Here is a 15638-nt window from a genome sequence, read left to right on the forward strand (position 1 = left end):
AAAGTAATATGTTGATACATTCTTCCTTTTACAGGCATCATTGAACTGTGTTTCACCATTCTTACTCAGAAAATTGACACCAAGCTGTTGGTAGGTAGAACACAAACTGTTGTATTGGTTGGTATTTCAGACTGTCATCCAGCAACATTTATCAAGAGATTCAAATATTTTTCCCTAGTTTGATATAAAATTTCCCAAAAATCATTAAGTCTGTATTTCTTTCAAAACAAGCTCAAATCTGAACCTGCTAAATTGTCACCAAAAAACATCCCACTATTAACTCTACTTCACTGTATATAAACCAGTGTTTTCTTATTTTGTGATGTAGGACCAGTATTCTGGGCAGAGGCGGATTTTTGGGAGGACATTTATACTGCTGAAACTCATGGCACGCTTGAACAAGCTCGTACAAAATCGATTGTTTGACCGTCTGGACCTTTTGCTGAAAGTTCAGGGTGTAGAAGTCGAGCTGGCTGAATGCATCGCTGAGGTAAAAACATCAGGGTTTATCTGAACTGTTACAAAGTCAATAGGATATTTGTGGATTTCATACATATATCATACTGATATACCCAGTTGTTGAAGTTCTCTCCACAAGATAATCTTGTTCATGCGTTCTGTAGAGAAGGTCATGCAGTGGCCTATTTTACTGATAGCTTAGTACCATGTATGTTAGGAGTGGGACGACTGGTTCGCCCGTTGTCAGTATAATGTGACCGGATGGGGTGTGCTGCTGGGTGTCTTCGACAGTATGCTTCAGTGAGGTAGAACTATAAATCGGCAAAATTTCCGGCCTATCACAAGGAGACTTAACACGAACATACCGCAGCCTCCCAAAACACACATACGCACTCGCCACACACATGCATGTCGCACGCACGGGAGGCTGTCCTTAAATGACCTTAGCTGTTAATAGGATGTTGAGCAAAATAAACCAAACCAAACCAAACCAAACCATGTATGTATGTTTTAAAAGTCACAAAACAATTTGTTATATGCTTATATTTAGATTCTGTGGTGTTCCAACCTTATTTACACTTGACAACACCCACTGGCTTATAGCAATTTTTCATTTTATGAAATGGTTGGATTGATGGGCTTGTACTTATTGTTAAATACAGACTCTGTCACTCAGCACAGAGCTACTTCTTTGGCTCAGAAGGTAGAGCCGGAATCCCTTCGCAGGAATGTCTTTTTCCTTTTTCATTCACAATTTGAAACTTTTGCATTCGACTAAGTAAATTAATTTTGAGACAGGTTTAAGATAGTTTTGTATTCTATTACTGAAGCAAAATACCAGATATGACTTTGGTTAATTAGGTTCATACACACATGAGTTTGAAATGTCAGGGAAAACAACATGTTAAGTGTAGTGTCACACTTTGTCTATATATGTTTTAGCTCTTTGTGGGGAACACTAAAACCTGTATGAAGATCACAGGAAAGCAAGTACAAAATGTCATGTCCATGGTGGCTCGTTGTAAAGAGACTGTGCCACAGTTCCTTGACCTTCTCAATGCTGTTGTCAAGGTGGAGGAGTTGGACCTGCCCATCAAACGTAATCAGGGCTTTGTCATGCAGTACTTCATGCAGTTTCCGCGCTGATGTAGCCTACGTCATAGACCAGGACGAGTCTGCAAGGTAGCCGACTAGGATAAATTTTCTGATTTGTGTTGTAGATGCCATATTGGTAGTACTGCTTCTAAATGCCATATTGGTAGTACTGCTTCTAAATGCCATATTGGTAGTACTGCTTCTAAATGCCATATTGGTAGTACTGCTTCTAAATGCCATATTGGTAGTACTGCTTCTAAATGTCATATTGGTAGTACTGCTTCTAAATGCCATATTGGTAGTACTGCTTCTAAATGCCATATTGGTAGTACTGCTTCTAAATGCCATATTGGTAGTACTGCTTCTAAATGCCATATTGGTAGTACTGCTTCTAAATGCCATATTGGTAGTACTGCTTCTAAATGCCATATTGGAAGTACTGCTTCTAAATGCCATATTGGTAGTACTACTTCTAAATGCCATATTGGTAGTACTACTTCTAAATGCCATATTGGTAGTACTACTTCTAAATGCCATATTGGTAGTACTACTTCTAATTGTGTTGTATCTTCAGAATTTTGTGTTTTCCATTACTACTGTAATTCATAGTCATTGGCAATACATGTGTCATAGATTGATGGAGGCTCTAATTGTATTGAAATCAGAACTCTCATTACACTTTGTTATGCCTCTTGTTCAAATGTATAATCTCACATTTCACTGAAGACAACATGGTTATAGAGGCAGGGTGGTCTAGTGGTAGGACATAGGGCTATGTGACCAAAGGGTAAATTAGTTTGTAGTAGAGCAGTGCAAGAAATGTCATGTGTAAACTGTAAGTGCCTAAATGGCAGCTCTGGCTATAAGCTCTAGGGAGTTGAGAAAGTGATTGTCTGGTTGCTAAAGGTCCTATAACCAAGGATATTAATTTATGAATAGCTCTGAGATGGCTATATTGCTGTGATATAAAGGTATATAGAACTAAAATTATTATTATTATACCTACAATGAAAGTTACCAAGGATATTAATTTATGAATAGCTCTGAGATGGCTATGTTGCTGTGATATAAAGGTATATAGAACTAAAATTATTATTATTATACCTACAATGAAAGTTGTTTCGCTGTCAATTTTTAACTGAAGATACTGATTTGACCTAGAAATCAATGATGAAGTCTTTTACATTGACTCTCCTATTAAACTAACTTATTTTTTAACAGGGAGAAAATCCTGATGGACAATAGTCATAAGGACTTGCAATACCTGGTAGCCATGATGGACATGCTGGCTACTTGTGCTGAGGTCAGTTAAGTTTAACAGGTGCCATCTTACACTCACAGAACACAAAAAGCTGGTTGGGGCTTTAAATTATGGGTGTTGACATTTGGCGGAACTAATATATTTGACTGGTCAAATTATTGTCTTGTATCATCTTGATTCATGTATTCATGACTTTGCATTTTTGATATCCAGGGTGAGAACCAATTCATTGAGTCCATCTGCCAGACCATCTTCAAGATTCCTGAGCTGATGAGAATTGTTAATAACCCCAAAGTGAGCGACAACCTCAAGAGACCTTTCCTGAGGTTCATCCTCTGGGTATATCTCAACTCTGCTGGTGGTATGATAGAGAGTGGGGCCGGAGATCTACCACATGACAAGTAAGTCGGGCCTTGTCAAGTTTATAAGCAATCAGAAGGAAATTTTCAAATCTGACACAGATATCTATTTTTATGAGTATTTATTATGACACCAAACACAGCACCTATTGTTACACATTATCACTCTTTGTTTACACAGATCCATGTGGAATTACATAGAGACCCTGAATAAAACTCTGAAGTCTGTCACAGACTACAGCCGAGAGAATCCACGGAGTGCCAAGCTACTGGTCAAGAAGCCACCTCCCCGAGTGTGAGTTTGGAATTAATTTACAGGAATTTTAATGAATTCAACTTCATCAAATAGTATCACATTAGTATTCTTAAGCAGCAACAAAAATTCCATTCTTTTATGGTTCAGAATCATACTTTAAAATTTGGAACTTTATTATTGAAATATGACTATCATCTTCGCCATCTTAAAGATTAATTTGTTTTTCAAACTGTTAATTATTGATGTTAATAGTAAATGTAGAATTTCAAGCTTCATAAAAAGTACCTTATCTTAAACACAAAAATGATTGCTAACTCCTCATTGTGTGTAAAACAATGGGAATATCTTTCCAGCATGATGACTATGGTACTATTGTGTTTTCAGTGTCAAACAGATGACCAGACAGATTATCATTCAGGGAAGCATGCACTACTTGTTTGATGCTGTCATGCCTTTCTTGCAGGTAATTATCTTTATTAATCATATGTAAATTCCAGGCATTTCCTTTTTCCCGGGAGGCAAGTGAGCATAAATTGTGCTGTGTTGCGGCATCTGTTGTCCAGCGGTCCTGCATGAACTTTTTCCTTTTAAACAACTTCTTCTCAATAACCATGAGGCACAGAGACCTGAAGAATTTCAGGGTGAAGGGCTACCAAGTTTGTTCAGATGAATGACCTTGACCTACATTCAATGCCATAGTCAAATATGCTGAAATCTTTTAACAACTTATTTTCAATTACCGTGAGGCCCAGAGACCTGATGTTCTCTCAGTATCATGCTTGGGTAAAGGGCTACCTTGTTTGTTCAAATGAATGAACTTGACCTACATTCAAAGTCACTGGGGTCAAATAGGCTACAATCTTTAAACAACTTTTCAATAAAGGGGGGACCAGGGACTTGACCTTGAAAGCACAGGCCTCCAATCAGTCTGAAATTACCCCAATTACTTTGAATAGAATATGACAGGTGTCCTGTAATTTGATCAGTGAGGTAGCCAACAGCTACTACAGGAAGACCTCACCTCAAATTGACCCTGGCTATTCATCGGGCAATGAATCCATTAAAACAAATAAGCCTGCTGTGATTGACATTATTCTGTTTTACTCTTCAGATTTTCTGTAAGACCTACTACCAGCCTGACATGACAATGTATCCTACTGAACCACAAAACATGGATGTCCTGGCACGAAACTTCAAGGTCAGTGAAATATCTTAAGCCAATATGTAGTAGACGTTGTGAAAGGAGATATTCTGTGACCGCTATCAGAATGATCTTGATTTTGTGACATTTGGAGGCTATATCCTTGTTATGAGATATTTGATTATATATCAAACTATTCTGTATATGACATTACTATCTTAAAATGTTCAATGGCCCAGAAAAGTCATAGAAAAGAATTTGATGATTGTATGAACCATGTGTATGATGTAGTATTAACTTTAAAGGACTTCATGAGTGTCATTGGTCCACTGATGAGTGATGAGGGACAGATGAAGAAACTAAATGCCTGTATGACCACTCTGATGTCAGCCTCCACACTACCCATCACAGTAAGTACAGGTCTCCACACTACCCATCACAGTACGTACACACCTCCACACTACCCATCACAGTAAGTACACACCTCCACACTACCCATCACAGTAAGTACACACCTCCACACTACCCATCACAGTAAGTACACACCTCCACACTACCCATCACAGTAAGTACACACCTCCACACTACCCATCACAGTAAGTACACACCTCCACACTACCCATCACAGTAAGTACACACCTCCACACTACCCATCACAGTAAGTACACACCTCCACACTACCCATCACAGTAAGTATAGGTCTCCACACTACCCATCACAGTAAGTACACACCTCCACACTACCCATCACAGTAAGTACACACCTCCACACTACCCATCACAGTAAGTACACACCTCCACACTACCCATCACAGTAAGTACACACCTCCACACTACCCATCACAGTAAGTACACACCTCCACACTACCCATCACAGTAAGTACACACCTCCACACTACCCATCACAGTAAGTACACACCTCCACACTACCCATCACAGTAACTACAGGTCTCCACACTACCCATCACAGTAAGTACACACCTCCACACTACCCATCACAGTAACTACAGGTCTCCACACTACCCATCACAGTAAGTACAGGTCTCCACACTACCCATCACAGTAAGTACACACCTCCACACTACCCATCACAGTAACTACAGGTCTCCACACTACCCATCACAGTAAGTACACACCTCCACACTACCCATCACAGTAAGTACACACCTCCACACTACCCATCACAGTAACTACAGGTCTCCACACTACCCATCACAGTAAGTACAGGTCTCCACACTACCCATCACAGTAAGTACACACCTCCACACTACCCATCACAGTAAGTACACACCTCCACACTACCCATCACAGTAAGTACAGGTCTCCACACTACCCATCACAGTAAGTACAGGTCTCCACACTACCCATCACAGTAAGTACAGGTCTCCACACTACCCATCACAGTAAGTACACACTTCCACACTACCCATCACAGTAAGTACACACCTCCACACTACCCATCACAGTAAGTACACACCTCCACACTACCCATCACAGTAAGTATACACCTCCACACTACCCATCACAGTAAGTACACACCTCCACACTACCCATCACAGTAAGTACACACCTCCACACTACCATCACAGTAAGTACACACCTCCACACTACCCATCACAGTAAGTACACACCTCCACACTACCCATCACAGTAAGTACACACCTCCACACTACCCATCACAGTAAGTACACACCTCCACACTACCCATCACAGTAAGTACACACCTCCACACTACCCATCACGGTAAGTACAGGTCTCCACACTACCCATCACAGTAAGTACACACCTCCACACTACCCATCACAGTAAGTACACACCTCCACACTACCCATCACGGTAAGTACAGGTCTCCACACTACCCATCTCTGTGACAAAGTGCAGCCAATCCAATTTCATTCACTGCAAGACTGCTCAATGCATTGTTGAATATTTACTATTTTGTTCAAGATCAAAAATGAAATGAGGCAAAAATTTGTGCTTCTTCAATACTCTTGTAAATAAGTGTACTAGAAATTTTCATTAGTATAAGTTTAGATAACACTTTTCAAGAAATATACATTTTGTATTTATACAAAACGCTTATCATATTTATCAAGCAAAATTTCTTATTTTAATATTTACTGATATACAGGAAATTCAAGAATTCCAAGAGCAGATTGGTACTGGGAATGTCCATCTTGATGTACGCAGTGACAGCAAAAAGGTAAACATTGTTTTCTTAGATTGACATCAATTTTGTAGTTGATGAGACAAAACCAAGCAATGGCCTGAATCATGTAGGTGGTTAACCAGTTACTAATTAAATTTAGATTTTATGTGGGGTGAGATGAAATATCTTGGGAGTTTTAATTCTTTAATGTTGGGGGGATAGTTTCTGATTTAGGCAATACCCTTTAAAACAAAAATGTTTTAAAGAAGCAAAGATATGAAATTCCCTAAGACCCCCTTCATTAGATCAGTTAATTTGAAAATTGCAATTATGAAACTGTTTGTTGTCAGTAGCATGGGTATATATTATATTCGATATATATCAATATAGATTCATTGTAATTATGCTCAAAATATGCCTATTGTTATTACAGGCATATGATAGTTATTACGAGGCAGAGGACGAAATCAACAACCAGCTGAATGACTTCTCCATGAACATGAAAAAATCTTATGGGGGAAATAACACTGTACAGGCACAGATTGGATTCCCATCTGATATCCGTATGTTTATTCCCTAACATAATGTATCATTCCCGTCAAGTACTGTAAAGTGCTTTTATTTTTCTGTTTTATTTTGCGAGGGGATTTATATTTCCCCATATTTGCGGTTTGCTATCAAAGCGCGAATTCAAAACCCTAGCGAAAATTGTGTTTATATGTCAGCTATTTTACTATCAATATTTGATGAGCGTACGTATGAATACCAATGAACTCTTACCTTATATTGTGTATATATACATGCACACAGGATTTTGTCTTCAATAATTCATTTAAATCTATTATGAAATAAACAAGGTTTGATTTTGAATATCTAATTTCCAAATTTATTATGCTTAAATAACACATTTTAACAAAAGGATTTAATGGTGCAGTCCTCATTTGCACCGTTTCAAAAACGTTGTAGAGCGAAATTAAGACACTGCGAATAAGTTCCTGGCACAAAAACATGAAATTTTGATACCGTGAAATTACAGCGCTTTGCAATATTGTTAAAAATCAGGTGATGAAGTACAGAACAGATGTGGTCATCACATTGTAAAGAGACACTCGTTAGAATCCCTTAAAACAGATATTTTGTTGGAATGTATATGTATACTGAAAAATAAATGTAATAGAACTAGACTACTTTTTAGCCCCATCAAAAAAACACCTCACTTTTACAATGTTGATTGGAAATTAAATTGATAATTACACCTATTCATAAAAATCAGAATCAAATTTCAACCTTAGATAAGATAACATAACTCAGGAAGTCAGCAATATTCTGCCAATACATTGTTGTCACTTTTTTCAGCAAAACATTTTCTGTGCTGTCAAAAGGTCCAATGATAGATTTCTAGAAATGCTGTGTAAGAACTATTATAATAGTGTAATGTGTGGCCTCTGGTTTACTTCAGCCTACTCTGAGGTTGGAGGAGATGAAGAGCTACCTCTTGGACGTGAGTTCCAGGAACATCTGGAATGTTTTATAAATCGAACAGCCAAAACACCAAGAGAGAAATACTCCTTAGCAAGTAAACTCGTCAAAATGATGTCGTAAGTGAAGTGAAAGTGTTTTAAACTTAATTAGGGTAATGTGTAAAGTCTTGCAATTGTTATCAATTCACTACCTTTTGTCCGTGAATGAGTTAGATCATATGATATATAATTATTAGACAGTTAATTGAGCTTTAAAACAGAAGAAATTTTATTTATTCAGCTCAAAGCAATTGACTTATAGTGGTCTGGTAACAAGACCAATTATTTACATCTCAATGTAGTCACATTTAAAAAAAAAAATGAATAAATCTTTTAAAGCATCTCATCAAGTTTAACCAACCTGAGCGAGAAGGAGAAGTTGGATCAGGTGAACCTGGACATCAAGACTTTACAGCTTCTCCGTGGACTCATCCACAATGAAATTTGTAAACTTCCTGAGGGCTGGGAACAGAACTCCTCCGATCACAGAAAGTAAGAACTTCTCACTTACTATCAAACAAACCCAGTATTACATGTCCACTAATACATGCAAGGTACTATTTCAAAAACTATCCTATACTGCAGAATCTGTCATTCACAAATGATAGTTTTTCTTTCATGGAATTCTTCATTCCCCTATCTGTCCATTAGGTTTTTCCTACTTAAACTCTTAACCTTATCTAAATGCTCCATTGTAAAGGTAATGAGGTAATATTTGCTATTCAATAAAAACTTAACAAGTCTGACCTTTGATTGTCTGAGACATTTGTTTTACTTTCAGACAAACTATTTTATCTTGTTTTTATTAATTTAGAACCTGAGACATTGTGTTCTGTGTGTTACAGACAGCTCCGTGTGATTGACCAGGTCCAAGATGCCCTAGACAACTGTGGAGCGGTCAGCAGTGTACTTGACCACTTGTCACGTCCTCAGGATGAAGTTGTTAGGGAGGTGCTTGTCTTTATGGCCAACCTTCTCTATAATGGCAATGAGTCTGTCCAGGTATGTATTGCTTAAGCCTTCTCTATAAGGAATCTACAACTGTTCATCTACATGAAGGTCTGTAGGATCCTGTATTCTACTAAATCATAGTGCTTGGCTTCGTTGGTCAGTTTATGACTAGGAAATAATAATGGAAAGCAATATGTACAATCAATTAGGCATCTAACCACAAACTGTCGGAGGGGCACATCTTCTGGTTTAGGCTAAATTGAATATCACCTTCAGAACCATAATGTGTATTGCCTGTGTGATAGCTTTTACAATCTGATGGACCTTAGATATACAGTATAGTATTTAGTGACTGCAGACTGACCTTAAACTCCCACAGAAAGGCTGCTGCTTTGTTTCCATTCGGACCAACAATAGTGCTCGATATAAGTTGATGTAACTTTGAATAATTGTTTCAGAAATGTAAAATAGTAAAGTTAAGTTTATATATTTTGATAAAATAATTCAAAGTTCAAGAAATAATTAATTCAGGTGATTAGTTTTAATATGGGATCTTATCACCATCTAATGAAATGTTTATATGTATACTTGATTGTTCTAACTGTTCTACTTAAAGACTTAATAATGTGAGAAATTTATTTTCACTCAGGTCAGCCTTATAGACTTCTTCACAGGAACAAGAGAGGAGACCTTCTTCTTCTCCATCAAAGGAAGGATGACTATGTCTGCTATAGCTACTAGGGAGAAGTGAGTCACATCCCTCAGGGTCAACTTGATTTTCACTCGTTACTGTTAATAGTCAACAATTCTTAGTGAGACTAATTGTCAAAATTGATAGGGATTATTAGAAGGCATTTTGTACATTTATCTGTTACTAACAGGTCTTCAGTAAGAAAAAAAAAATCAATATCTTGGCTGTTGGTGTCTCCCTTTACACCAGTCCTGACACTGGCTGTTGGTGTCTCCCTATTCACCAGTCCTGACACTGGCTTTTGGTGTCTCCCTATACACCAGTCCTGACACTGGCTGTTGGTGTCTCCCTATACACCAGTCCTGACGCTGGCTGTTGGTGTCTCCCTATACACCAGTCCTGACGCTGACTGTTGGTGTCTCCCTATACAACAGTCCTGACACTGGCTGTTGGTATCTCCCTATACACCAGTCCTGACACTGGCTGTTGGTGTCTCCCTATATACCAGTCCTGACACTGGTTGTTGGTGTCTCCCTATACACCAGTCCTGACACTGGCTGTTGGTGTCTCCCTATACACCAGTCCTGACACTGGCTGTTGGTGTCTCCCTATACACCAGTCCTGACACTTGCTGTTGGTGTCTCCCTATACACCAGTCCTGACACTGGGTTTTGGTGTCTCCCTATTCACCAGTCCTGACACTGGCTGTTGGTGTCTCCCTATACACCAGTCCTGACACTGGCTGTTGGTGTCTCCCTATACACCAGTCCTGACACTGGCTGTTGGTGTTTCCCTATACACTGTCTTCATTGTTGAGGAAGAGGATGGGTGTCTATATATTTAAGGAGATAACAGCCAATCTCAAGACATTTTTGTAAAATTGATTATTTAAAAAATCTTCTGACTAATGTAGCAGTTAACCAGTAGTTGACTATAAGTATACACTACAGGAATTCTACCTGAAACAAAAAAAATATGTGGGTATTATGACTGCTTTATCAATTTTCACCAAACATTAAATTGATGCCAATTCCAACATAACTTTCATTTCCTTGATTTTACCAGACGCCATCTGTTTGCAATGCACCAAGCACGAATGGAAGATGCAATTCAACAGGCCAAAGCTCTCAAGATTGCCATGAAGACTGGACAATTGGCCACCAATGTATGTAAAAGTTTTCTAAAACCCTACTAGTGTAGGCATAAAGCCCCATCAATGTAGGTATAATAATATCTGGTAGATGGCTATATTTTGAGATATTTATGATCCATTTAGTTTGAAATAAAGAAATCACCTGTGAATGACCACAATTCTGTAATTGCACTTATAATGTTGATAATGCTGAAATCATTGGAACCCTAAGGGAATTTTAAGGTAAGTACAAACTTATATCACAAGCATAGAAAATAACCCAGGAAATTCATGTGTTTTTGTATACCAGTTCATATTTATAGCACTAATCATCAATGTTGCTCAGTTTAAACTGCCAGATTATTTTGCTCTGTTTTAAGATTGTAAAAGTTTCATCTTGTGATATTTTGTTCTTTCAGGAGATCACTAAAGCCAACAACTTTGGATCCTTCATGTCTTCAAACATGCAGAAATCTTCCCTCAATCTGGGCTCCTCTTTGGCGATGAACCAAGTAAGAGATAAATTCAAATTGAGACAAACTTATTTGATCAAATGAGGTATCTTTAATTATTTGACAGACCACTGTAAACAAAATTACAATACCAGTGCTGTATATGGCATGCTTCTTGTTGAGAATAGACTGGGTAAACAGGGATGATACAGACCCCAGACATGTGTAGCGGAACTGGACTGGGCTGAAATTACAATACCATTGCCATATATGGTATGTCGGTGGCAAGGTATCTGAAATATTAAGAGCATCTTTCAAGAGTTTAGAGGTCCCAGGTTCTAGTCTCTGTCTGGTCATTTTATTTTTCCTCTCCTGTTGCATTTGGCATCCATCTAAATACCCATGGAGGTGGTATTGGGTCTCTTGTATACCTTCGGGATCAAAGACTTTGTTGAAGGAGGGAGGATTGCAGCAGGACTGGACTGGGCTGAAGTCAGTGGACAGGTAGCTCAAATGGTTAGAGTGTCTATCTAGAGTTTAGATGTCTAGGTCCTGGTCTGATCCATGCATTTTTGGTCTCCTGTTACAAAAAGGAAACACAATAGAGAAATTGAAATCATCATTTGTTATCAAAATTGTCATGCTTAGGTATCGTTTTGTATGTGGTAATATTCGAGTAATATTTTCTAATTACACATGAATATTGTGATTGTAAAAGGTAATGGTTTTGTTTACTTTTTCTCCAGAAACTTGGTTCCACCTTGTCCGTTAGAGACAATACTTCACCGAAGCCTGGGACATCTTTGGTGGTCGCTAACGGTATCCATGGTGATCCACCACCACCTGCACAGAGTCCAAGAGGTGGCGGTTCTCTGTCCTCAAGTGTTTCTGTGAAACCTCCTATGCCCAATGGTGTTGGTGTGACTTCCAAAGTATCACCCATGGTTAAACCTGTGGTAATTATCATTTTTATGTTTTGATATTCAATTCAGCATGAGTAAAAAATTAATACTAATTTAATAAATAAATATACATGTGTATTTTATGCATTGTTGAGAAAAAAATTAATACATGGTGTCATTTGATTTGAGAAACAAACAATAGATTATATCCTGGAATTTGTTTCATTATGATTGTTATAAACATAATGAAAAAATTATGTTACTGAAATTGATTATTGAATTTTACTGTTATTGCATCTGAAGAAAGAAGAGGAGGAAGAGGAATTGGATGAGGAAGAAATCAAAGAGTTGCTTGGAGAAGACTTTGGCCAGGCTGGTGACCTAGAGTTTGAGGATGATGGTTACATTGAACTTGTGTTGAGGATTTTAGGACTAATGTGTGACAACCAGTATCGTCTGCTGCAGGATTACTTACGGGAACAACCAGACAATATAAAATCTGCCAACTTAGTGGCAGAGACAACAAGATTCCTGGACATTTTATATGGGAGTGTCAACAGCAAATCTATGCCACTCATTTGCCAACTGTTTGATACCCTTGTGGAGTTCTGTTCGGTAAGATATTGGTTGGAGACCTGTTCAATAATTATAAATTTTATGTTGCTTGTCTTGACATTCTCAAGTCAGTTGTATCCTCCATTCCATGCAATGTTAGAACACTGACCATGTAACCTCAGGTGAGGGGACCCTGATAGCTCAGTCAGTTAGAACACTGGCCTTGTAACCTCAGGTGAGGGGACCCTAATAACTCAGTCTGTTAGAACACTGACCATGTAACCTCAGATGAGGGGACCCTGATAGCTCAGTCAGTTAGAACACTGGCCATGTAACCTCAGGTGAGGGGACCCTGATAGCTCAGTCTGTTAGAACACTGACCATGTAACCTCAGGTGAAGAACACTGGCCACGTAACCTCAGATGAGGGGACCCTGATAGTTCAGTCAGTTAGAACACTGACCATGTAACCTCAGGTGAGGGGACCCTGATAGCTCAGTCGGTTAGAACACTGACCATGTAACCTCAGATGAGGGGACCCTGATAGCTCAGTCAGTTAGAACACTGGCCATGTAACCTCAGGTGAGGGGACCCTGATAACTCAGTCAGTTAGATCACTGGCCACATAACCTCAGGTGAGGGGACCCTGATAGCTCAGTCAGTTAGAACACTGGCCATGTAACCTCAGATGAGGGGACCCTGATAACTCAGTCTGTTAGAACACTGGCCATGTAACCTCAGGTGAGGGGACCCTGATAACTCAGTCAGTTAGAACACTGGCCATGTAACCTCAGATGAGGGGACCCTGATAGCTCAGTCAGTTAGAACACTGACCATGTAACCTCAGATGAGGGGACCCTGATAGCTCAGTCAGTTAGAACATTGGCCATGTAACCTCAGGTGAGGGGACCCTGATAACTCAGTCTGTTAGAACACTGGCCACGTAACCTCAGATGAGGGGACCCTGATAACTCAGTCTGTTAGAACACTGGCCTTGTAACCTCAGGTGAGGGGACCCTGATAGCTCAGTCAGTTAGAACACTGGCCATGTAACCTCAGATGAGGGGACCCTGATAGCTGAGTCGGTTAGAACACTGACCATGTAACCTCAGGTGAGGGGACCCTGATATCTCAGTCAGTTAGAACACTGACCATGTAACCTCAGATGAGGGGACCCTGATAACTCAGTCAGTTAGAACACTGGCCATGTAACCTCAGATGAGGGGACCCTGATAGCTGAGTCGGTTAGAACACTGACCATGTAACCTCAGATGAGGGGACCCTGATAACTCAGTCAGTTAGAACACTGGCCTTGTAACCTCAGATGAGGGGACCCTGATAAATCAGTCAGTTAGAACACTGGCCATGTAACCTCAGGTGAGGGGACCCTGATAACTCAGTCAGTTAGAACGCTGGCCATGTATCCTCAGGTGAGGGGACCCTGATAGTTCAGTCGGTTAGAACACTGGCCATGTAACCTCAGGTGAAGATCTGAGGTGTATGGTTCAAAGCTCCCTACCTGTGTCGGTTTGTGTTTCTCGAGAAGCTGAGAAATGGGCCGGTCTCTGTGATGTCATGGTTGTGTCCTTGCACAAGACACTTTAAATTAATTGTAGAGCTGTGTATCGCAAAGTTGGTAGCTTGGTAGATAATTTGTATTGCGAAAAAGGGGTCACAGTAACGATATGTTTCACAATTTATGAGAAGCTGATGACCTATCAGATATCAGGTATTCCATCGTACAGTTGTCGTTTTTGTGTTTATGGTATTATCCCGGAATATTTGAGTCTTTGTTAACATTTGTTACAAAAAACATACATTTTGCCTGTTTCCCACAAAGTGTTCTTGAATTTAGATAATTTTTATTTGAAATAACTCCTGAACAGGCAGCTTTATAAGCTGCTGGAACGGCCTAATGTCGGCCTTGTTGTTTACTACATAAAGTAAGCTAACGTTGGTCAAGGGAGATAACTACAAATTTTCAAGTATTGTGATACAAATCAAGGATAGACGATGCATAGATGCACCTCTCTGCGATTCAATGCATCAATGTATCGGTGAATCTTTACACTACTGATTAATTGCGTTATCATCACTGACTACTAAAGGAGACCCCGCCTCAAAGTGACCCTGACTGTTCACATGGCTATAAACACGGCAGGCAAACAAACATTTATTCTCTATTTAACCTCAGCAGATTTTCCCAGGAAGACATGTAACTTAATGGACTGAGGTAGCTGAGTGGTTAAGGTGTCCCGACACTTTATCACTAGCCCTCCACGTCTGGGTCGCAAGTTTGAAAACCCACATGGCGCAGTTGCCTGGTACTGACTGTTGTGTTTCTCTAGGTACTTCAGCTTTCCTCAACCTCTAAAACCTGGCACATCCTTAAATGACACTGGCTGTTAATAGGCTGTTAAACAAAATAAACCAAACCAAACCAACCTTAATGGACGCAAAAATGATTAAGCCATGCATTTCTAACTTTTGATATCAATGTCTGTTAACAGGGTAACTTTGCCAACCAAGCTTGTGTGTTTGACAACAAGATCTGTGACTACATGAATCACATCTTACGAACAGGTGTCTTCAAGGGATGCAGTCATATGGAGGTACTAAATGTTCTATACTAATCTTTGTGAAGTATATATCTAGTCTTAGCCTCTATCTGTCACACACCTTGTCCCAAAAACTGTAAAATATCATCTGTAGTGTTT

General features: G+C 39.3%; 1 protein-coding gene across 1 annotated transcript in view; it reads left to right on the forward strand.

Moving 5' to 3' along the window:
* Positions 1-15638, forward strand: part of LOC117319416 (inositol 1,4,5-trisphosphate receptor type 2-like) — a 75823-nt gene that overhangs the window by 43122 nt on the left and 17063 nt on the right. The window contains 21 exon segments of the mRNA XM_033874228.1: positions 35-90; positions 329-490; positions 1402-1593; positions 1595-1641; positions 2776-2857; positions 3029-3216; positions 3356-3469; positions 3815-3893; positions 4542-4628; positions 4877-4981; positions 6702-6773; positions 7153-7282; positions 8179-8317; positions 8579-8731; positions 9085-9241; positions 9840-9937; positions 10947-11046; positions 11433-11525; positions 12212-12421; positions 12671-12982; positions 15432-15533. Of these exon segments, the coding sequence (XP_033730119.1) occupies positions 35-90; positions 329-490; positions 1402-1593; positions 1595-1641; positions 2776-2857; positions 3029-3216; positions 3356-3469; positions 3815-3893; positions 4542-4628; positions 4877-4981; positions 6702-6773; positions 7153-7282; positions 8179-8317; positions 8579-8731; positions 9085-9241; positions 9840-9937; positions 10947-11046; positions 11433-11525; positions 12212-12421; positions 12671-12982; positions 15432-15533 (2678 nt within the window).

Source organism: Pecten maximus, chromosome 2 (genome assembly GCF_902652985.1).
Source record: "Pecten maximus chromosome 2, xPecMax1.1, whole genome shotgun sequence".
NCBI lineage: Eukaryota > Metazoa > Mollusca > Bivalvia > Pectinida > Pectinidae > Pecten > Pecten maximus.